General features: G+C 48.5%; 2 protein-coding genes across 3 annotated transcripts in view; both read right to left on the bottom strand.

The window, feature by feature from the left end:
- Positions 1 to 7,870: 7,870 nt before the first annotated feature.
- LOC134346875 (transcription factor Sox-19a-like) lies at positions 7,871 to 9,615 on the bottom strand. Its single transcript, XM_063048683.1, has one exon. It carries the CDS (start codon positions 9,613 to 9,615, stop codon positions 8,863 to 8,865), a length of 753 nt encoding a protein of 250 aa, XP_062904753.1. The 3' UTR covers positions 7,871 to 8,862.
- Positions 9,616 to 17,567: 7,952 nt separating this feature from the next.
- LOC134346239 (uncharacterized) overlaps positions 17,568 to 24,799 on the bottom strand; it is a 122,838-nt gene continuing 115,606 nt past the window's right edge. For both annotated transcript variants that reach the window (XM_063047560.1, XM_063047561.1), the window contains 2 exons: positions 20,306 to 20,436; positions 17,568 to 17,672 (listed from right to left, as the gene is read on the bottom strand). In XM_063047560.1, coding sequence (XP_062903630.1) covers positions 17,668 to 17,672; positions 20,306 to 20,436 — 136 coding nt within the window. In that variant the 3' untranslated portion in view covers positions 17,568 to 17,667. The remainder of the gene's footprint in view (positions 17,673 to 20,305; positions 20,437 to 24,799) is intronic.

Genomic DNA, 24,799 nt, shown 5'->3' with positions numbered 1-24,799 from the left:
GGGGAAGGCAAAAGAAAGGAAATTATGGGCCAGTTAGCCTAACCTCAGTGGTTGGGAAAGTGTTGGAGTCTATTATTAAGGATGAGGTTTCAGGGTACTTGGAGACTAATGATAAAATAAGTCAAAGTCAGCATGGTTTCTGTAAAAGGAAATCTTGACTGACAAATTTTTTAGAGTTCTTTGAGGAAGTAACAAGCTGTGTGGACAAGGTGGATGTCATTTACCTGGATTTTCAGACGGTGTTTGATGAGGTGCCACACATGAGGCTGCATACCATGATAAAATCCCTTGGCATTACAGGAAAGATACTGGCATGGATAGAGGAATGGCTGACAGGCAGGAGGCAGTGAGTGGGAATAAAAGGGGCCTTTTCTGGTTGGTTGCCGTTCACTGGTGGGGTTCCTCAGGGGTCAGTATTGGGACCGCTACTTTTCACATTGTTTGTCAGTTATTTAGATAATGGAATTGATAGCTTTGTGGAAAAGATTGCTGATGATATAAAATAGCTGGAGCAGTAGGTAGTGCTGAGGAAGCAATGCGATTGCGCAGGACCTAGACAAATTGTAAGAATGGGTAAAACAGTGGCAGATGGAATACAGTGTTGGGAAATGTATGATAATGCATTTTGGTAAAAGGAACAATAGTGCAGACTATTATCTAAATGGGGAGAAGATTCAAACATCAGAGGTGCAGAGGGACTTGGGAGTCTTCGCGCAAGACTCCTAGAAGTTTAATTCACAGGTTGAGTCTGTGGTAAAGAAGGCAAACACAATGTTGGCATTTTCTTCAAGGGGAATAGAATATAAAAGCAAGGAGATACTGGTGAGGCTTTATATGACACTGGTCAGGCCATACTTGGAGTATTGTCAACAGTTTGGGCCCCATATCTCAGGATGTGTTGATGCTGGAGAGAGTCCAGAGGAGGTTCACGAGGATGATTCTGGGGTCAAGGGATTAACAGATGAGGAGGATTTGGCAGCTTTGGGCCTGTACTCACTGGAATTTAGAAGAATGTGGAGGGGATTTCATTGAAACCTACCAAATATTGAAAGGATTAGATAAGGAGATGTGGAGAGGATGACCAGAACTAGAGGGCACAGCCTCAAAATTGAGGGGCAACCTTTTAGAACAGAGGTAAGGAGGAATTTTTTTTAGCCAGAGAGTAGTGAATCTGTGGAATGCTCTACCACAGACTATGGTGGAGGCCAAGTCTGTGGGTATATTTAAAGTGGAAGTTGATCGCTTCCTGATCAGTCAGGGCATCAAGGGATATGGCGAGAAGGCAGATGTATGGGGTTGAGTGGGATCCAGGATCAGCCATGATGGAATGGCAGACTTGATGGGCTGAATGGCCTAATTCTGCTCCTATGTCTTATGGTCTAAACCAATACAGCACATTAGCATAGCTGTTAGGCTACCACTTTGCATCGCCAGCAACTCAGGTTCAATTCCTGCAACTGTCTGTCAGGAGTTTGTATGTTCTCCCCATGACCATGTGGGTTTCCTCCGGGTGCTCTGGTTTCCTCCCACAGTATAAAGACACACAGGTTAGTAATTGGCCACATGAGTATAATTGAGCAGCACAGGCTCATTAGGCAGGAAGGGCCTGTATCACTAAATAAAAATACTTTAAAAATTCACAAGCTGATGTTTAGGTGGGTGTTAAGATATTTTGTAATTTTGGCCTGTGAGATAGAAGGAGGTTACAAGGAATTTGGTGTAGATGGGAATCTCTGGACACCTGGAAAGTCCATCGGTGAGAGAGCTCCATCTGTGAACAACAACATCCCGACAACGGTGCTCTGAGGGCCAGTGGAAAGGCCCTCAGCCTCCCCCCCAACCACCTAACCCCACAGCCACCAAACTCACAAGCACAACCCCAAACATCCATGGCCTCGTTAGCAGAAATTGAAGAGGGTCACACACACACATCCACGGTCACACACACACACACACATCCATGGTCACTCACACTCACACACACACACACACACACACATCCAGTCACTCACACACACACACACACACATCCAGTCACTCACACTCACAAACACACACACACATCCATGATCACTCACACTCTCACAAACGCACACATCCACGGTCACTCACACTCACATACACACACACATCCATGGTCACATACACACACATACATCCACTGTCACTCACACGGCCACACAAGCAGGTCGGGCAGCATCCGTGGAAATAATCAGTCAATGTTACGGGCCGGAACCCTCATAGAGCCTCTGCCCCTTCCCTCTTCAGTCCTGACGAAGGGTTCCGGCCCGAAACGTTGACTGATCGTTTCCACAGATGCTGCCCGACCTGCTGAGTTCCTCCAGTGTGTTGTGAGTGTTGCTTTGACTCCAGCATCTGCAGATTATTTTGTGTTTACCACACACATCCACTGTCATTCACACATGCACTGTCTCTCACACTCTCACGCAGAGAAATGTAAGATGCTGTACAGAGTAATGGACTCTGTCCAAAAAATCACTGGCACATCCCTCGTACCCACAGGAGGCGCTGTGTCTATTATCAAAGATCTCTGTCTGGGCTATAACAACATCTTGCAGTTTCCATTGGGTTGGAGGTACAGACGCCTGAAGCCCCACACTACCAGGTTCAGAAACAGCTATTTCCCTTCAACCATTCAGTGCTTGAACCAACGAGCAGAACCCTCACCACTAGAGCACTATGGCCACTTTAGGCCCCACAGCACCTGCAGTAAAATGACGTCCTCACAGTTCCAGAGAGCATGGGTTCGATCCTCACCTCCAAGAAGTCTGCTCATTCTCCCCCTACCCCTCAGGTGCTCCAGTTTCCTCCAAAGTCCCGAATTATACCAGCACTTTAATTGGCTGCAGCAGATTACCCCTGGTTTCTGGGTAATAGGAATTAATGGGCATGTGAGGGTGATGTCCAATGAGATTTACAATGTGGTGACATACAATCTGTTGGAGGAACTCAGTGGGTCCGTGGGGGTGAAAGGAACTCTCAACATTTCAAGTTGAGACCCTGCCTGAGTTGGTGCTGACTCAATGGGCTGAATGTCAGGGGACTCATTTTGAAAAAACAAACCGCTAGAGACAGGATTTACAAGCATAATCTGATTCGGGATAGTCAGTATGGGTTTGTGAGTGGTAGGTCAAACCTCATGAGCCTGACTGAATACTTTGACAAAGTGACAAAGCAAATTGATGAATAAAGATGTGGTGTATTTGGAGTTCAATAAAGCATTGCACAAGGTTCCCCATGGTAGCCTCATTCAGAACATCAGGTGGCATGAGATCCAGGGAAACAGCTGCGTGGTTTCAAAAGTGGCTGCATTCTGCCTAGAGGTCTGTGACCAGTGCTGCTCTGCAGAGATCTGCTCTAGGACCCCTGCTCTTTGTGATTTTTAGTGAGGAAGTGGCAGAGTGGGTTAGGAAGTTTGGTTATGTTGTGAATAGAGTAGAAGGTTGTTGGAGGTTGCAGCAGGGTATAGAGCTGGGCTGAGAAGTGGCAGATGGAGTTCAACCCAGAGAAATGTGAAGGGATTCACTTTGCAAATTGAATTTGAAGGCAAAATACAAAGTTAGTGGGAGGATTCTTAGTAGTGTGGAGAAACGGGGGATCTTGGGGTCCCTCGAAGTTGCTGCATAAGTTCAAAGGCTAATTTATTATCAAAGTATGTATTCACGTACAACTCTGAGATTCATCTTCTCCAGCTAGCCATGGAACAAAGAAAAAACGATGAAAGTTAATAAGTTGGTTAAAAAAGTGTGTGACATTTTAGCCTTCATTAGTCGTGCGATTGAGTTCAAGAGCCACGAGGTAATGTTGCAGCTCTTTAAAACCTGGTTAGACCATACTTGGAATATTGTGCTCAGTTCTGGTTGTTTCATTATAGGAAGGATATAAAATCTTTGAAGAGGGTGGAAGGTATTTACCAGGATGCTGCTTGGATTAGGGAGCATGTCTTATGACAATGGGTTGAGTGAGCTAGGGATTTTCTCTTTGTAGTGAAGAGGATGAGAAATTACTTGATAGAGGTCTACAAGGCATAGATCAGTTGGACAGCGAGAGACATTTTCCAAGGGCTGCGATGGCTCATAGGAATGAGCATAATTTTAAGGTGATTGGGGGAAAGTATAGAGAAGACATAAGGGGCAAGGTCTTCATACAGAGAACACTGGGTGTGTAGAAGAGGGCAAAGGACTGGGAGTTTGGAGATGACTTCTTCTGAGGCTGGAGGACTGTCTGTCTATGTATGGGTGGCCAGGTGGAAAGAGGAGAAAGGGCTTGTTTTACTGTTGTTACCACTGCTTGTGTTGTGGTGACACTTCTAGGTGACACATTTCCCCATGTTTTGATGTACGTGTGATAAATAAATAAATATCTGCCAACCTGCTGGGAGAGGTAGATACATCAGGGACATTTAAAAGACTCTTAGAGGCAAGTGGGTGATTGAAAAATGGAGAGCCATGTAGGAGGGAAGGACTAGATTGATCATGGAGTAGGTTAAAAGTCAGCATACCTTGTGGACTGAAGGGCCTGTACTGTGCTCTAATGTTCCATGTTTTATGCCCAGTAGTGCACAATACTCCCTGGTAAGGAGAGGCTCAGACTGGTGTCTCAACAAAATCACACTTGGGCAGCAACAGTAGTAAGTGTAAAAAACTCATGCACAAAATTGGTTGTGGTCATATTTACACATACACAAGCAAAACTATTTCCCAAAGCAGTCAGACTGTTTATTGATATTTCAGGGTGTACTTGTATTGTCAGTCACTTCTGAGTGCAGCTGACTGAGTTATACTGCTAGGCACTGGTTAGTGATACCACATGGAAGGGGAAACCAGGCCCAAGGTAGACTGACACCACCCAACACACAAAGGCGGCACAGCTGTGACTCTAACTTCCTAGGTGTCAACATCTCTGAAGATCCACCCTGGGCCAACACATTGAGAGGATCAAAAAGAAGGCATGTTAGTGGCTAGACAGTGATGAATATGAGATCTGGTATATCACCAAAGTGCCCAGAAAATTTCTACAGGTATCATGGAGAGCATTCTAACTGGTTGCATTACTGTCTGGTATGGAGGTGGCGGGGCGGGGTGGGGGTGGGGGTAAATTCCAGGGTAGCAAGAGCTAATACAATTAATAGATTAAGGTTTAAATCACTGACCTCCATGAAATGTGTTGCTTTGCAGTAGAACAGTGTCATCAGTAAAATATACAAATTATACCAAAAACACATAACATTACAATAAGAAATGTATGTTATTGATTGCACTGTACTACTGTATATGTTCATATTTTATTAAATTAGTAGTGCAATAACACTGGGGTGATGTTCATGGACCATCCGACGGCAGAGGGGAAGAAGCTGTTCCTGAACAGTTGCCTTCGGGCTCCTGTGCCTCTGATGGCAGAAGTAAGAGGGTGGTGGGGGTCCTTGGTGATGGATGCTATTTGTTGAGGATATGCTTGATGGTGAGAGTGGATGAGTCTACAACACTCTGCTGCTTTTTCCAAACCCATACAGTGGACCCTCCATCTCAGAAGTTGATGCTTTTAAAAATAAATCACTCGCACAGATGCACCATTGCTCAGAACAGGAAATTTTCACGGCACTTTATATGAAAGACTCCAACTGTGTAGCAACAACAGCTATGTGTGGGAGCATTGCAGTTACTGCATGGCCCTGTACCCACACAGCTTAGAGGGAACTGTGCCCACCAGTCAGAATGTTCTGCACAGTACACAAAATGCTGGAGGAATTCATCAAGCTGGCAGGCAGAGGGCAATGGGGAAAGTGGGTGAAGAAACAAAGTAAGAATTTGGAGGGGCTTCTGAGAAGTTAAAGTTTCAATGTGCATGCTGAATGCCCAGTAGTGAACTTGTCCAGAAGGGGTTGTATTTGAGTGTCAGGTGGTTGAGCCCCTGATCACAGTAGTACGACAAGACACTGCCCTGATCATTGGCACTGGCATTTTTCTTGGGTTCCAGGCAGTTATTAACCTACAAGCAGCATGGATAACTTCACTCAGCTCAACTGAACTTGTCACAATTCTTCTGCAGGTGAGGCAGCCTCGATGATACTGAGATCAGGGCTCTGTGGAGGCCATACCGTCTGTTGCAGAACTCCTTGTTCTTTTTGCCCAGGATAGTTCCTCAAGACCTTGACCATGTGTGTGGGGCTACCGTCCTACTACGAAATGATGTCGAGACCAATCCTATTCCTCTGATGGTTTTGTACTTGAGTATCAAGGGTTCCATTCATTCTGACCAGATCAAGTGGATGTGCAGAAAAGCAGTCCCGAACCTGCAGGGAACCTCCGCGGTGGGCTGCAGTGCTCTCCAACCCACCTCCTGTTTCAACCAAAAGTTTCAAATGTGACTCATCACACCAGAGCCCTTACTGGTATTGTTCATCTCCCCTCCGCCAATCCTTGTGTTTTTGCGTAGGCGAGTCTCTTGGAGGAAGTACTTTTTCACAGCAGCTCTTCTCTGAAGACCACAAGACTTCTCCGGACTGTGGAGGGGTTTCTTGGGTTCCAATGGTTTGTGTTGAGAGCTGGACGACTTTCGATTCAGAAGCTACACAATCTCCATGACTGACCACTGCATTTTTGGTCCTAAACTGTGCCCGTTTCCTTGTGCTGCTTCAGAAGAGCATGGACAGCACAGCTTGAAACCGTCTGCCGCAAAAATTCTGCTTGGGGGAGACCTTGCTGGTGCAGGATGACCGACCTGGGTCTTGTTGCTTTGCCCTCTCTTGTCCTGGTGATTTGAAAGTTAAACTCACGACCCTAATCTTTTAGCGTGGTTGTCCTGCGCCCGCTTTAATTCCTTCTACATCCGTTTGTTTCAATGAATCAGTTTAGTTCATTCAACTCATTAGCACCTGTTTATCATCTGTTCAATTGTACATTGGGCTATACCTACTAACTAAGCAAATGGTTTTTTTAAAGTGGTCTATTACCTAATGTTACTTTAACGAAATATAAAATTTCTAACATTTGTTTTTTGGAAAAATGTTTAGAAAAAAGCAATTTTATTTCTATTAACCGATGCAGGAGACAAAATATTTAAATCAAGATTTATATTAAAAAATTAGGGTGCTCAAGACTTTTGACTTTTTTTTGCGGTTTTACAGTACTGGGTCGCTGATATTAAATCGGATTCGGAAGAGCAGGAAACGGTTAGAATTGCTATAGCCGGAATCCTTAAATTGCTTTAAAATCACCCTCACTTGCGAGAAATATTTAGGAACTGAAAGTCTAAAATAATCCCTCACCTTCCCACACGCATAAGCATGCAAGATTACCGGCTCTTTGAAGTGCAGTCCTTTCAGGAGAGCGGACAGAGATTGTGATGTTAAAACACAGCGTGACTCGCTTCACAATGCGGATCACTAGCAGGGGATATTAATGTCGGGACTGCGAGGACTCCCAACGCCAACCGTTGTCCCTCTGACCTGCAGGACACCATGCATGGACCTGAGCCTGTCCCATCCACCCTGGGGTCGAACGAACACCAACTATGAAATGCATAACTGTGCGCGCCGGATTGTTCAAGGTTATCGTCACGAAACAAGGTTTTCCTGGATACAAGCATTTAGCACCACACCTAAAAGGCAAATTTACCCAACATCTCCGCTTTGCAAGTCCGGTTGAATGTGCTCGCACCGCTCTTAGTGGAGAAAATTCATTTCTACTTCAAACTCTGGAATTCGATCGAGACACCGACACGTTGAAGGGAAACATTTCTGACCCTTAGGGATAGGTTTCAAACTAAAGAGTGCAGGACATGACAAGTACTGGATCTTACGCGGAACGAGTCATAAAACCACAAATTCAAACATCAAAAGGGGAAAAGATTTTATTTGATGCCTATACAAAATTGACGAGCAATCTTTGGAATCCGACCGATTTGCAAAACCTTTGTTAACACAAGGAGACTTCGAGGGGTGGGCGTTCTTAAATGGGATTAGCATTCACTTAAAAATAAAATAACACGCTGACCATTTCCCCTTGCCAATAAAATTCAAACATCTTTACAACCCGCCCGCATCCTGTCCACAAAACTATCCGCGAACTCGTTTTAAAAACACAAACTAGGACTATTTGTTCAACGTGTCCGAGCCCCACCGCACGGCGAGGTAGACCTTGCTGTCGGCGAGTTGTTTACGCTTACTTGCCACAGACCCAGTCAGCAAACTCCGACCGATTTCTATACACCATCCCGCGGTAAGAGCACCTTGCAAACATTGATAAATACTGTACAGCCTAAAAAAGATATTATCACTTTACGCGCGAACTTAAAAAATATAATCTATATATCGCTTAAAAGCAACAGGTCGACCAATGTCTGCAGTATGGCCGGTTTGACCCACTGTGACACAGAAAGCAAACCATACAAATTTATATTTTAAAAAAAAACTTGGTTACGATCACTGTGGAGGTCGGAGGCTATTGTAATAATTCTCAGCGTGAGATACCCACTTGCAACTTACAAAACCACGAGAAATTCGTTGGAAGCTGGGTGTGTGCTTTGATAAACCTGTCGCCATACAGCAATTAGGATGAAAGTTTCATACGAGTCTCTCCCCTCGAGGTTGCCCGGGTAACTGAGCCTGGTACTGAAGGCTTGGTTGTGGGCAAGATGAACAAGACTACAACTCGTGTATAAACACGCACAGTCATCATCTCCCCTTGTGTAACCTGACGACAAAACTCACTCCTTAAAGGAGTTCATTACATTTTTAAAAAACTTCCCATTAAGGGAATAATTCAAAGATTGATATATACACAGTGAATAAAAATAACTCCTTGCAAAAATATTTTAGAGTCCATTCCTGGCTGTCTCTGGTCAGATGTGCGAGAGGGGCATTGTGCCGTTCAGCGGAAAGTTCTGGTAGAGCGGAGGCAACGGGTGGTAACTGCGGTGGCCGTGCACCTCTTGTCCGTCGCTGCTGGGGAGGAACAGGTTGACGGAGTCGCGCAGCTCCCCCGGCACCTGTGTGTGTTCATGCGTGCCAGCTCCGGCCTCGCTCCTGGGCCCGGAGACGGGCGACTGGTGGCCGTAGGGAGGCGGAAGACCGTACGGCGACGACCCACCGAGATAGGCCTGAGAAGCGGGCGGGTACTGCAGTTCGTAGCGGGGCTGAAGTGCGGCTGGCGGCTGTTGGTAGGTCAGGGTCTCGGGTGGAAGCGTCGCGAACCCCCCGGCGGAGCCCCAGCTATAGGAATCGAAGTGCGGGTTGCCGCAGGGTCCTTGCGCATGTAGTGTTCCACCAGCCAGGGGGACCTTGGCTTCATTTCGAGACAATGCCTTGCTCTTGCGTCGGGGCCGATATTTATAATCCGGATAGTCCTTCATGTGCACGGCTCGTAGCCTCTTGGCCTCGTCGATGAATGGCCGCTTCTCTGAATCGCTCAGCAGTTTCCACTCTGCTCCCAGCCGCTTGCTGATTTCCGAGTTGTGCATTTTTGGATACTGCTGTGCCATTTTCCTCCTCTGACCCCGGGACCACACCATGAAGGCGTTCATGGGCCGCTTCACCTTGTCCACATCCACTTTAGAACTGGCCGCGGGGCTCGCCTGTTCCAGGACACCGAACATCTTGCAGTCCAGGTGACTCCAGGCGCTGCAGTTTATACAGGTTAATCACCCGGGGCAGCCAATCAGCGCACTCTCAAGCTCCGGCCCCGCCCATCCCATAAGATGATGTCACCCCTTCCCCTCCCCACTAGGGTGGGGTTGCACGCCGGGAAGTTTCAGAGACCCTCAGTATAAACTCCATGTAAATACTTCACCATCAATTTTTGACCTCCGCCGCCCCTCAATATTCTGCAAATTCTACATCCTACCCGATATCCCGTTCCCACAGTACAAGGTAACACTTCCCTGTTACCGTAACCCTACACCTTTTCTCGTCTTTGTAACCTCCTTCCTCCCCTACATACTTACTCGTCTCTTTAGCCCCCTCCAACCCCTGCACCGCACCCGTGTCTGCCTGCCTCGGGCCCATGTCTCGCTCGCCTACATCTTTCCCTATCTCTCTAACTCCATTCGGCCCATGTCATCAGTTTTTAAGCGTGCGGCTCTCTCACAGTCGGACCTCATACTTCACTAAGAGCTAAACCCACTCACGTCTCCTGCAGACGAGACCTCCCCCAGACACACAGACCCACACACACTGTTACCTGACCCCCATCCCACCCCGGTTAGATTGTATTTAAATAGTTCGATTCCTCCATAGCCCCAATCTCTTTACTCTCTTCCGACCCCTCCCTCTGTGACCCTCTCCAACCTCTACGCCACTCCCAGTATATGTAAATCCCTCCGGCCCCTACGTTACTCCCGGTCTCTGTGATTCCCTCTTCCCTGCCCCTATACCCTCCCTGTAACATCATTCAATCACTACAGAGGTGGCACCCACTCTCAGAATGGAACAGGGGAACGGAGTCACCCTCACTGGGAGGCTTTACTGAGCACAACTCCGCCAGTCTGGGTTATCCCCGGCATTTTCGCTAATAAATCTCCATAGACAGCGAGTGCATGGCTTTTCAAGACTCGAGGTCTGAGCAGGGTTTCCAAGGTGTGGTCTCTCCGCAGAATTAGTTCTAACAAGACCTCACGATTTTGGGAAGTTGGAGCCTGCAAGCTGCGGTTAGTCATCAGCGAGATACCAGCCCTCCCCCTGAGCGATTCCCCGGCTCCACGGAACGATCGTAAACACGCAATTGTTGTTAGTAACGCGGAGGGTAGGATCAGCCTGCAGAGACTAACGAGATTCAGTTATCTCAGACAACAAAAAATCTGCAGATGCTGTAAATCCAAAGCAACACATACAAAATGCTGGAGGAACTCAGTAGGCCAGGCAGCATCTATGGAAAAGAGTAAACGGTCAACGTTTTGGACCAAGACCCTTCATTAGAACTCTGACTTCTCATCTTTTTTTCTCCAGTCCTGCCGAAGGGTTTCGGCCCGAAACGTCGACTGTTTATTCATTTCCATTGATGCTGCCTGGCCTGCTGAGTTCTTCCAGCATTTTGTGTGTGTTGTTCAGTTGTCTCAGGATCAGAGTTTATTATCCCTGACGCCGAGACCCAGAGCAATACCGCACGGATACAGGCCCTTCGGCCCATCCAGTCTATGCTGACCCTCCATGTTCAATGGTTACACTTAACATCTGAGAATGTTGACAGTATACATCCTGAAATTCTTACTCTCCGCAACCATCCACCAAGCAGAAGAAAGACCCCAAAGAATGAATGACAGGAAAACATTAGAACGCCACAGCCCCCTCGCTCCACCCACGCACAAGCAGTAAGTACCAACACTTCCATAACTTAACAGTTAATAACGTGGCAAACAACCACAGGAAGGGTAAAAAACTTGCCTTGCACAGGGAACACGCAGATCCATTCACTGAGTCAATAAACGGTTAAACAATAACAGAATGCAAATAGTATTACAGAGAGTGCAGGCAGACAATAAAGTGCGAGAGCCACGGTGTGGTCGAACATTTAATGATCGTTACGATGAAAGCATCGTTAAATCGGTGCTTTTGAGTTTCACCTTCGACTAACTGGATTTTAATGGATTGATCTGCGCGTTCCTATACAAGAGAAGTTTTCACCATACTCTGGTTCCTGTGACAGTAACAAAGTAAAGTGTTGAGATATGGAAGTTTTGGATAGATAGGTAAATGGAGGGGAGGGGACTGGAGGGATGTGGCCGAACGCGAGAAATTGGCGCTTCCTGGGTGAACTTCGTGGTCAGCACGGACTGGATGGGCCTGACTCTGGGACTCAGTGTCAGGGGTAATAAACCTGATTCTACTATTACTGATCGTGAGTGATCCTACCCTCCAACCGTCCTCTGTCGCCAATCATTTTTAACCAAAACAGAATTATTACAAGTCACCAGGAACCACACCAATAACTAAACAAACTCTAAATTAAAATATTCCCATTTACATCCAGGATACAGAACATCCTCCGCGGTGTCGCGTTTCTTTTTCCCCGGGGATACACAGGCATCAACGGACAGTCCTCCTGGTGTGTGTGTGAGGGAGAGAAAGTGAGTGTGTGTAAGAGTGTGTGTGAGAGAGTGACAGTGTGTGTATGAGAGTGAGTGTGTGAGAGAGAGAGAGAGTGAGTGTGACAGAGTGTGAGAGTGTGTGTAAGAGAGTGACAGTGGGAGTGAGAGAGTGAGTGAGTGTGAGAGTGTGATAGTCAGAGTGTATGTAAGAGTGACAGTGTGTGTGTGTGTGTGTGTGTGAGAGAGAGAGCGAGAGAAAGAAAGAATCTGATAGGAGAGGAGAACATAATGAAGAGTCTCGGCTCAAAACGCCATCTGTTCACTCCCCTCCATAGATCCACCTTGACTTGCTGGGTTCTTCCAGCGTTGTGTGTGTGTGTACGTGCGTAAATGTGTGTTTGTGTTTGTGTGTGTACGTACCTGTGTTTGTGTGGATGTGGGTGTGTGTTTACAAGTAAAGTGATGGGTGCTTGGGATGGTGCTGGAGACTGGTACGATAGTGGTGTGTTAGGCTAAATACGGGAATATGCAGGAGACGCAGGGATATGAACACGGGCGGGCAGAAGGCATTAGTGTGATGTGATTTCTGTTTACCACAGGCGCGGCGGGCCGAAGCGCCGGTTTCCCACTCCCACGCTTCGCCTTCTGTCTTTGCTGAGGGAGAGAGATTCACCCCTGAAAAAGAGGCGTCTGCCGGCTCTCCGGATGAGGAACCCCAGCACAAGAAGTTCCGCCAGCACCTTGTATTTTATTTAATTTCAAATCTGCGGCTCTTTGTTTCCCGCTGCCTTGTTAATGACCTGCGGAGGAAGTGGAGTTCGCAGTGAATCCAGAGAGGGAGAGGGCCAGAAACCCTCCCCACGAGGTCGGGTTCCATTCTGCAGGGTACATTTCACATCAGTGACAAGGAGAGGAGGGGAGAATGGACAGATGGCCAGAAGCGACGGTAGCGAGAGGGAGGAAACCAAACTGCAAGATAAAATAGGAAATGTTGCAGACTCCACTCAATATGTCAACTCCATCCGGTACAGTACCACGTGCCCGTGACGCTGCTGCAAAGATGCAGTTCAATGCGCCTCTACAGTAAACTCGACTTTGACAAGTTGCAGACTATTGGTCAGGGGGGAAAAAAACATCAATTAGTTTCTCTTTCCACAGACTCTATCCGACCTTACAGAGTCGCAGATCGAGCACGGAGGCGGAAGAAGCCAGGATAGAAAGATTGGAGGAAGGGACGGAGGACGAGCTAGAAGATGATGGTGGGTAGGAAAGGTAAAGGACTGGAGAAGAAGGGATATGATAGTGGGAATAGGCAGGTTAGGAGAAGGCCAGGTGGGACATAGAGGAAGATGGAAGGTAAGCGACCTTGACACCATCAAGTTGGAGGCTGGCCAGATGGAATGTTGCTCCTCCACCCTGAGGATGGCCTCATTGTGACAGAAGAGGAGGCCATGGACAGCCATGTTGGAATGGGAATGGACAGCCGAATTAAAATGGTTGACCACCGGGAAGTTCCGCTCTTGTCCCACCTGCCCGATATAGATGTCCCTGCCAGTAAAAAAATTCCACCCCTCCCCTCTTCTTCTATTTCCCACTTCGGCCTTTCACCTCTTCTCACCTGCCTTTCACCTCCCCCTTTCCTTCTTCCTATGGTCCACTCTCAGAATCCTTCTTCTCCAGCCCTCCCCCCACTGGCGTTACCTATCACCTTCCAGCGAGCCGCCTTCCTCTCTCCTGGCCTTTTTATTCTGGCGTCTTCCCCTTCCCTCTCCGTCCCGATGAAGGGTCTCGGCCCGAAACGTCGACTGTTTATTTACTACCATAGACGCTGCCTGGCCTATTGAGTTCCTCCTGCATTTTGTGTGTGTTGCTCCGGATTTCCAGCATCTGCAGAATCTGCTGTCTCTGACTCCAGTCCTGTCGTTTGTTTACTAATTCCGGGAGCTCCTTCAAATTCCTGCACCTTTTGAAGACAAACTCCAATTTGCCCAAGCTGAGCGTTGCTGGTGGGAAGCAGCGGTCATTCAATGAACTGGACATGGGATTGGGCGAGGCTTTAGTCGTTGCCTAGGATACGGTGCAAGGGTTGAATGGAGTCCCGGACGGACGTTGTCAATCAACCGCCCACCGCTTACAACATGGTGCACCTGCCCGCGACGGGACATTAATCATAGGACCAAGGCGCACTCGACGTTTCAAAGGGAGAGAGTCATTGACCGATCCGAGACATCCCCGGTAACAGGGCCTCTTTTATCCCAAGGTTACAAAGGAAGGAACGTGAACGGTCCCGTCAGCAAGTTGGATCATCTCGCAGGGGCTGGGATCTTGCTGTGCACAGGGTGTAAGTGTAGGGAGGGGAGGGTCATCCGAAGCCACAGCCGAACCCCAAATTCTTCCGCCCAGAGGATTCTGGGGGGGGGGAAGAGCCCCTCTTCAGGATAGGCTGACAATGCACTAACAGTCCCTCAGTGCAGCACTCCCTCTGCACCGCCCGTCTCCTCCCCTCCCTCCCGCAGGCTGCCCGAATAAACCGTTCCCCGCAAATTCCGGCCAGGCTGAAGACGCCTCGTTAGCCCGGCCTTCGCCTTGGGATCTGTTACAAATGCTGCCATTAACAGCTCGTTATTCACATCAGTAGGAACACAGTCTGTTGGAGGAACTTCGCTGGTCCACCACTTCGGTGCTGATGGAGTCCTGATTAACCCTCCCTCCCGCACCCCACATATGCTTGACTCCAGCACACTGAACAGAGAACGGCAGTATCGCGCAGAACAGTGACCGACTGCCCAACTGTACTAATCCTTTCTGTCTACATATTGTGCTGATGAAGGGTCTCGGTCCTAAACATGGACTGTTTATAGAAGCTGCCTGACCTGCCGAGCTCCTCCAGTAGACTGTCCATACCCTGAACATTGATGTTTCAATCTATCAACCTCTTAAAAGGGTGATATTCGCCAGCACCACCATCAGTGACAGCGCATTCCACACACCCGCCACTCTCTGTGTAAAAGTAAAGCACATCTCCTTTGAACCTACCCCCTCACCTCAAAAGCATTCCCACTCTCTCCGGGAGAGGGTTACTGGCTCCGACAGTAACACCGCTCACCCATAGCTGGTCAACAACAAACGGGAGATAAGGTAGACCCTTTGGGGATGGTGTGGGCTCAGACCCCGACCAAAGTAACGTCCCGTGTCCCAGAGGGCTGAACCCAGATCTTCTGTCCAACAACAGCAGGGTTTGGTAGACGAGGGAAAGAGCGATAAAGATTGACTTTATATGTCACGTGTATCGACATTGAAACCTACAGCGAAACACGATGTTTGAACAGCCAACGCAGTCCGAGGATATGAAGTGTTAGCGTGCTTCCACCGTCTACATACGATGTCCAAAACAAACTTACTCTACCTGTATGCCTTTGGAATGTGGGAGAAAACCGGAGAATGTACCGACACCGAGTCGCTGGCGCTGTAAACTGTTACACTGACTCAGGGCCACAGGGCTGAATGGTCTCCCTACTGGAGCTGTACCGAGCATTGCAGGGGACGAATGGCATCCTTTCCCTGCCGTCTTGTCCGCGAGGTGGTTCCTACCCATTGGTTGGTCCGCCCCTCTCCCTCACTGAGCCACCCATCGCAGAGGCATCGCATGGGCCAACACAAACCAACAAGATCCCGTTGACCGCCTTAACCACTGAGAAACGCGCTAACCTAGTCACGCTGCCGCCCCAACTCGCCCACAAAATAGGAACTTGGTTCAAACGATCGCTCCCTCGGTACTACCCCTCTCACAGAGTGGGGCTTCCTTCGCCTCAAGATGGATTACGTTGGATGTAGAACGCGGGAGAAAAGTTGTCCCAACTCCTCGCACCCTCCGGGGAAACCGAATCACAAACTGACATGCGGAGTGCGTACGGACGGGGCTGAATCAGCGAGACCGGAGCTCGGAGCTAGGACTGGGGCCTGGATGTGTCCTGAGCTGGTGGGTAGGGCGGGGACATGGTGAGATCTGTCCGCTCCGTGGCCCGGCCACTTGCACCAGTGTGATTACAGGCTAGGGAGAGGCGGGGGGAAGGAAAGGGAGGGGAGGTGCCGGCAAGCGGAGGAGGAAAGGGCCAGGTGTGAGCGGAGGGAAGTGGGGAGGGAGGGGACGGGGCGAGGAGTAAGTACCTCGGTGGGGGCGCGCGCACGTGAGGCTGTTCGTCCAAATCGGTTTTCACCCAGGTAAATCTGGGATTGGATGGTGTGAAAGAGGATGTCTGGGGTGGATTTCTTTCTTGTGGTTGGTGGGGATTTGGGTTGAGTGTGAACTGCAATCTCTCAATTTCGAATATCCCTCAAACTGTCCCATTGCGGGTTTTTGACCCCGATGACACCATTGTTGTTGGCAGAATCTTAGATAGTGACGAGAAGGCCAACTGGAGTGAGCTGGTTGGGAGTATAGCAGCCTTGCATTCAAAATCAGTTGGGGGGGGGCAAGGAGGGGAAGTTGAGTCCCCCTCAGGGATCAGCGGTGGAAAGGGTGAGCAGCTTCAAGTCCCTCGGTGCCAACACTTCTGAAGGTCTCTCCTGGACCCAACATACAAAGGCAGGGCAGTGGCTATATTTCATTGGGAGTGTGAGGGGAATTGGTATTGACTTGCAACTGTATACACATGTACATACCAATTTGACTGTATCATTATCTGGTTTGGAGGCACCAATGCACAGGATCGGGAACAGGCTGTGGACTCCGCCAACTCCATCGTGGATACAACCTTCCCCAAAATCAAGAGCATCTTTAAAAAAGGCAGTGCCTCAAGATGGCGGCATCCGCCATTAAGGGCCCTCACCATACACGACGTGCGTTCTTCACTGGAAGGCGGTACAGGAGCCTGGGGCATACGCAATGATTCAGGAACAGCTTCTTCCCCTCCGCCATCAAATTTCAGAACAGTCCATGAACTCATGAAAACTACCTCGTTACTGTATTCCTTTTCTTTCATTTATTGATTTTGTAACTTTACGCCTTTGCACTGTACTGCTGCCGCAAAACCACACATTGATCGTCCAGCATCTGCAGATTTTCTCGTGTTTGTGACATTTATAATCTAAAACGGTCAGTAATCGTAAAGTTCTGACTCTCAACGGGGCGACAGCCTGCTGCTGCCCTCTGCTGGCATCCTCCTAATCTGCAGCCCCAGAATGACACCATCCACCCAAGGCTGGAACTGCTCGCTACATCGAACGACTTTGAAACGGCTCTTCGTTCAAACCCATTCACTCTCTTTAGCTGCTAAGTCTGCAGCTTGTTTCCCTAGTTTAGTTTAGATTCATTGTGAGATCCCAGCAGCATGAACTGGCGTCCACAGCGTGGAACTCAGTACCGTCCCTCCCTCAGTGAAGCCCCTTCTACAGCGTGACACTCCCTCAGCACCACCCCTCCCACAGCATCACCTCTCCCACCGTGACCGTCCCACAGCACCATCCCTTCCAAAGTGTGACCCTCTCACACTACAGGAATACCAAAGCCCAGTCACGCATCATTAGTCTGAACTATCTTTATTTATCTGTCGTTAAATATTCTTTCCGAAATGTTAGCATTGACGCTCCGCAGGTTCCTGATGGGACACATGTGCAACTTTATCTTTAATCTGCGAAGACAGGAGATAAGGGGGTCAAGTGATGGTCTCTCGGACCTCGTGAACTGGGCGCTCTCTCGGCCATTGGGGAGTGGGGATAGGGAAGCTGCCTGCCCGAACTCGCTGACGCTTCCCGGCTCTGTGCATTGAAATACCGGTGATGCTCGGCGGACCCGGGTCTGACCTGACCTTCGGAACTACAAAATGCTGGAGGGACTCAGCAGGCCGGGCAGCATCTATGGAAAAAAAGTACAGTCGACGTTTCGGGCCGAAACCTTAAGCAGGAGTGGAGAAAAAAAGCTGAGGAGTAAATTTGAAAGGTGGGGGGAAGGGAGAGCTAACACAAGGTGAAACTTGGAGGGGGAGGGATGAAGTAAAGAGCTGGGAAGTTGAATGGTGAAAGAGACAGAAGGCCATGGAAGAAAGAAGAAAGTTGGTGGGGGGGGTGGTTAGCGGGGGTGAGGAGCACCAGAGGGAGACAACGGGTAGGCAATGAGAAATATTCTTGCCCACCCATCGGCTCACTCTATTGCGCCCCCCTCACCATGGCCTTCCGTCTCTTTCACCAATCAACTTCCCAGCTCTTTACTTCACCCTCCCCCCCTCCCGGTTTCACTTTTACCTTGTGTTTCTTCCTCCCATTCCCCCCACCTCTTAATTCTGATTCCTCATCTTTTTTTCTCTTGTCCTGATGAAAGGTCTTGGCGGGGAACGTTGACTGTACTCTTTTCCATAGATGCTGTCTGACCTGCTGAGTTCCTCCAACATTTTGGGAGTGTTGCTCGGATTTCCAGCATCTGCAGATTTTCTCTTGTTTGCGACCTTTGGCGCTGCCTGTTTGGGGAACTGTACATTCTCTCTGGGCGAACTGGTCTCACCCTACCTCAGATATTCCCTTTGACCTCTCCATTGCTCCTGCCACCTTGTCTACAACTTAAAACCACCTGGAGGAATGTTAACCCCATTCCTCTCTGAACAGATGCTGCACAGATGACCCACTGACCCCGTGTCATGGATGATCCTATGTTAACCCCATTCCTCTCTGAACAGATGCACAGATGACCCGCTGACCCCGTGTTAACCCCATTCCTCTCTGAACAGATGCACAGATGACCCGCTGAGTGTTTTCAATATCAGATGGAACTTGGCACCAAGTAGGAACATTGACACCCTTGAGTCAAGGCTGGGTGACAATGCAAGATGTTAATGGAGGAGAGAGCTGGGGAGGTATTTGGGGGGAGCTCCAGAGGCAGGAATTCCCTGATCCCCCCCCCCCCCGAGGATCATCTGATCATCCAAAAGCTTACTGGGTCTAGAGACAATCTATGGATACACACTTGATTGGGTCGTTTTGGGCTCAGGACATTCTGCCAACTCTTTCAACTGGCCAGGATTCTGGGGGGGGGGGGGGAAGGCAGAGACCTGGAGTTCAGAGGGTGAGAAGGAGGTATAGCAAGGGGGTGGGGGGAGAGAAAGCCAGTGATCATGCAGGAAGGGAGATCGGATAACTGCCCTTAGCATCTTGGGTTGAGGGAAGGGTGCCATGTCTCAGGGATGTGGTAAAAGAGGGGTGAAGTGTATTCCCATTGAGGGGGGGGGGTGCCAGGGCAGAAACTATACCCTTGTGCATTGTTGTACAACTGAGCTTGAGGTTGTCTTCTGCCCTGTTGTTCTAATGGTTCCCTGGTAGGATAAGATGGACTCTTGGCTTCACAGTCATTATGATCTTGCATCTTATTGTCTACCTGCACTGCACTTTTTTCTGTAGCTATTCTGCATTGTTATTCTTTCACCTTGTTCTACCTCAATGCACTGTGCAAGACACACTTTTCATTGTATCTTACTACATGTGATAATAATAAACCAATTTACAAATGTATAAACTAATGTGCTCACATGGACATGCCTATACAAACATGAAACATGGAGCACTACAGCATAGTATTTGTCAGTTGGTCACGATCTTGTGACAACCTTTTAACCTATCAATCTATCCTTTCCTCTCTTCATAACCATTTTTCTACCATCCATGTGCCTCTTAAATGTCCCTACTCTATCTTCCTTTGCTTCTACCACCATCTCTGGCAGTGCATCCCATGCACCCAACAGTTAGTGTAAAAATCTGATATTCCTCCAACTAGGTCCCCTCATATTTGTCATTTCCACCCTGAGAAAAAAGTCTCTGGCTGTCCGCTCAATTGATGCCTCTTTTCATTTTGTACCCCCCTATCAAGTCACCTCCCTTCCTCCCCCTCTCCAAAGGGACAAGCCCCAGCTGGCTCAGCCTTTCCTCATAAGACATGCTCTCTAATCCAGGCAGTTTCCTTTCACATCTCTTTTTGTGCTCTAAAGCTTCCATATGCTTCCATAATGAGGCAACCAGAAGAGAACACAGTCTCAGCAGAGTTTTGCAGAGCAGTATGCAGGCACACAGTCATGTACATACACACACGTGTACAGTATACCATGCATACATGCACACGGACAGGTGCTCACGTGATCACACGCCACCTTCCCTCAGCGAGCAGGGGCCTGATCCTGGACTGACCTTTGATCCTGTCTCCAACGCTCACCCCTACCTGCCTCTGCTTTGGACTGAGGGGACGGGTTCCTGGGGCACTGGGGAGGAGGAGCTGGCACCTTACCTGGGCTAGACTGGTAGGCATAGTTGTCCCCCTGGTCACTGTCCCTCATGTTACGGTAAGAGCTTCGCTTCTTATTGTAGGGTTTGCGGTCAGTGTGCACATTTCCCTCATCACCCTGCTCTTTGGCCTTCCTGCAGTGTAACAAATAGCAGTGTTACCCTCTGTGACACTCTCTCCCCCTCCCCCCACCCAAAGGGTGAGGGGAGAGAGGAGGGAAAGGTGGGGCAGAGGGAGGGATGGCCAGCTTATGACTGGGTACAATTCCTTCTCCTTGACCCTGGTGATATCCCTCCCTCACTTTTCAATCTCTCTGTTGACACTCATTCTCTGCCTCCACAGTCTCTCCACCCCCTCTACATCACCTCTCCATGCAACCAGAAGTCGTGATACACGTTGGTACCAATGACATAGGCAGGAAGAGGGATGAGGTCCTGAAGTGTGAGTTTCGGGAACTAGGCAGAAGGCTGAAGAACAGGACCTCAAGGGTGGCGTTCTCAGGATTGCTGCCAGTGCTACGTGACAGTGATGGTAAGAATTGGAGGAGATGGCAATTGAATGCGTGGCTGAGGAGTTGGTGCAGGGAGCAGGGTTTTAGATTTTTAGATCATTGGGATCTCTTCTGGGGAAGGTGGGACCTGTACAGATTGGATGGGTTGCACCTGAACTCGAGGGGGAACAATATCCTTGCAGGTAGGTTTGCTAGCATGGTTCGGGAGGGTTGAAACTAATTTGCGAGGGGGATGGGACCCAGAGCGATAGAGCAGTGAAAGAAGTGCATGGAGTAAAGCCAGATCTAACATACAGAGAGGCTTTGAGGAAAAAGAAGCAGAATAAACGATGAAAAGACAGTAAGGTAGAAGGGCTGAAATATGTTGTACCTCAATGCAAGAAGCATCAGAAACAAAGGTGATGAACTGAGAGCTTGGATACATACATGGAATTATGATGTAGTGGCCATTACAGAGACTTGGCTGGCACCAGGGCAGGAATGGATTCTCAATATTCCTGGATTTCAGAGCTTTAAAAGGGATAGAGAGGGCAGAAAAAGGGAAGGAGGGGTGGCATTACTGGTCAGGGATACTATTACAGCTACAGAAAGGGTGGGTAATGTAGCAGGATCCTCTTTTGAGTCAATATGGGTGGAAGTCAGGAACAGGAAGGGAGCAGTTACTCTATTGGGGGTATTCTATAGGCCCCCTGGTAGCAGCAGAGATACAGAGCAGCAGATTGGGAGGCAGATTTTGGAAAGGCGCAAAAATAACAAGGTTGTTATCGTGGGTGACTTTTAACTTCCCTAATATTGATTGGCACCTGATTAGTTCCAAGGGTTTAGATGGGGCAGATTTTGTTAAGTGTGTCCAGGATGGATTCCTGTCACAGTATGTGGACCGACCGACCAGGGGGAATGCCATACTAGATCTAGTACTAGGTAATGAACCGGGTCAGGTCACAGATCTCTCAGTGGGTGAGCATCTGGGGGACAGTGACCACCGCTCCCCGGCCTTTAGCATTATCATGGAAAAGGATAGAATCAGAGAGGACAGGAAAATTTTTAATTGGGGAAAGGCAAATTATGAGGCTATAAGGCTAGAACTTGCGGGTGTGAATTGGGATGATGTTTTTGCAGGGAAATGTACTATGGACATGTGGTCAATGTTTAGAGATCTCTTGCGGGATGTTAGGGATGAAAATCTAGTCAGGTGGAAGAAGGCAGCATACATGCGGTTTAGGAAGCAAGGATCAGGTGGGTCTACTGAGGAATATAGGGAAGCAAGAAAGGAGCTTAAGGAGGGGCTGAGAAGAGCAAGAAGGGGGCATGAGAAGGCCTTGGTGAGAAGTGTAAAGGAAAACCCCAAGGCATTCTTCAATTATGTGAAGAACAAAAGGATGACAGGAGTGAAGGTAGGACCGATTAGAGTTAAAGGTGGGAAGATGTGCCTGGAGGCTGTGGAAGTGAGCGAGGTCCTCAATGAATACTTCTCTTCAGTATTCACCAATGAACGGGAACTTGATGATGGTGAGGACAATATGAGTGAGGTTGATGTTCTGGAGCATGTTGATATTAAGGGAGAGGAGGTGTTGGAGTTGTTAAAATACATTAGGACAGATAAGTCCCCAGGGCCTGACAGAATATTCCCCAGGCTACTCCACAAGGCGAGAGAAGAGATTGCTGAGCCTCTGGCTAGGATCTTTATGTCCTTGTTGTCCATGGGAATGGTACCGGAAGATTGGAGGGAGGCGAATGTTGTCCCCTTGTTCAAAAAGGGTAGTCGGGATAGTCCGGGTGATTATAGACCAGTGAGCCTTACATCTGTGGTGGGAAAGCTGTTGGAAAAGATTCTTAGAGATAGGATCTATAGGCATTTAGAGAATCATGGTCTGATCAGGGACAGTCAGCATGGCTTTGTGAAGGGCAGATCATATCTAACAAGCCTGATAGTTCTTTGAGGAGGTGACCAGGCATATAGATGAGGGTAATGCAGTGGATGTGATCTATATTGATTTTAGTAAGGCATTTGACAAGGTTCCACACGGTAGGCTTATTCAGAAAGTTAGAAGGCATGGGATCCAGGGAAGTTTGGCCAGATGGATTCAGAATTGGCTTGCCTGCAGAAGGCAGAGGATCGTGGTGGAGGGAGTACATTCGGATTGGAGGGTTGTGACTAATGGTGTCCCACAAGGATCTGTTCTGGGAGCTCTACTTTTCGTGATTTTTATTAACGACCTGGATGTGGGGGTAGAAGGGTGGGTTGGCAAGTTTGCAGACGACACAAAGGTTGGTGGTGTTGTAGATAGTGTAGAGGATTGTCAAAGATTGCAGAGAGACATTGATAGGATGCAGGAGTGGGCTGAGAAGTGGCAGATGGAGTTCAACCTGGAGAAGTGTGAGGTGGTACACTTTGGAAGGACAAACTTCAAGGCAGAGTACAAAGTAAATGGCAGGATACTTGGTAGTGTGGAGGAGCAGAGGGATCTGGGGGTGCATGTCCACAGATCCCTGAAAGTTGCCTCACAGGTGGATAGGGTAGTTAAGAAAGCTTATGGGGTGTTAGCTTTCATAAGTCGAGGGATAGAGTTTAAGAGTCGCGATGTAATGATGCAGCTCTATAAAACTCTGGTTAGGCCACACTTGGAGTACTGTGTGCAATTCTGGTCACCTCACTATAGGAAGGATGTGGAAGCATTGGAAAGGGTACAGAGGAGATTTACCAGGATGCTGCCTGGTTTAGAAAGTATGCATTTCAGAGATTAAGGGAGCTGGGGCTTTACTCTTTGGAGAGAAGGAGGATGAGAGGAGACATGATAGAGGTGTACAAGATAATAAGAGGAATAGATAGAGTGGATAGCCAGCGCCTCTTCCCCAGGGCACCACTGCTCAATACAAGCGGACATGGCTTTAAGGTAAGGGATGGGAAGTTCAAGGGGGATATTAGAGGAAGGTTTTTTACTCAGAGAGTGGTTGGTGAGTGGAATGCACTGTCTGAGTCAGTGGTGGAGGCAGATACGCTAGTGAAGATTAAGAGACTACTAGACAGGTATATGGAGGAATTTAAGGTAGGGGCTTATATGGGAGGCAGGGTTTGAGTGTCGGCACAACATTGTGGGCCGAAGGGCCTGTACTGTGCTGTACTATTCTATGTTCTATGTTCTATGCCCCACCATCAGCCCAACAGCCCCTTTTTCTGGGAACCATTCATGCCCTATCCACACCTCTTGTTACTGAAGATCCTCATCAGGACTTGCTAGGGATAGAGAGATAGAGATAGAGATATAGAGAAAGAGATAGGGATTGAGAGAGAAACAGAGATAGAGACAGAGATAGGGACAGAGATAGAGACAGAGAGAGAGATAGGGATAGAGATTTAGAGATAGGGACAGAGATAGAGAGAGAGAGATAGAGAGTGCTTTAACACATGTACACATGAGTGCATACTGGCTTGTATGCTTACACTTACAGAGAGCTGTATACACAGCTCAGCACATCACAGGGATCAGCCTCACCCCCCTGGGCTGCCTACATCAAGTTGTAGTAAATCAAGACAACTGGACTCACTTTGTTGTTGAGAAGACTTTCCACCACTCATGTGAGAGGCTTCTGATCCATGGTGGGTAATATTCTGGTTTATAAACTCTGTGAGTTGTTTAAAGGTGTAGCAATCACACGAGGGTCATTAGAGTTGTAGGGTAATGAGACGATTATTAGTCTTATCTGTGATGGCGGCGTGATGCAGCTTGCGCGGCCACTCCAGTGAATGGTAAATGTTATCTGTCAAGTAGGGTGCCGTGCACAATCCTGATTTGATGGAGACGGACGTGAGAGCACGGAGGAACATCTGGTGAAACTTCTGAAATGCCTGCTTCACTGCCGCTGCTACTGTGTGATCCAGAATCTCCGGAGGGGAAGGCCCCGAGTCCTCGGCTTTGCTTGTTGCTCAGCGGCCGGGACGGAGTCGAAGCGCTTGGCAGAGATGATGCTCAGTGCTCGGTGTCGAA

This window comes from Mobula hypostoma, chromosome 5, assembly GCF_963921235.1.
Source record: "Mobula hypostoma chromosome 5, sMobHyp1.1, whole genome shotgun sequence".
Lineage (NCBI taxonomy): Eukaryota > Metazoa > Chordata > Chondrichthyes > Myliobatiformes > Myliobatidae > Mobula > Mobula hypostoma.
The sequence above is the reverse complement of the archived record's forward strand: the minus strand, read 5'-3'. Positions and strand labels throughout refer to the sequence as shown.

Bases quoted from the DNA above. Each gene is read 5' to 3' on its own strand.
- LOC134346875 (XM_063048683.1), bottom strand. From the start codon at position 9,615: ATGTTCGGTGTCCTGGAACAGGCGAGCCCCGCGGCCAGTTCTAAAGTG.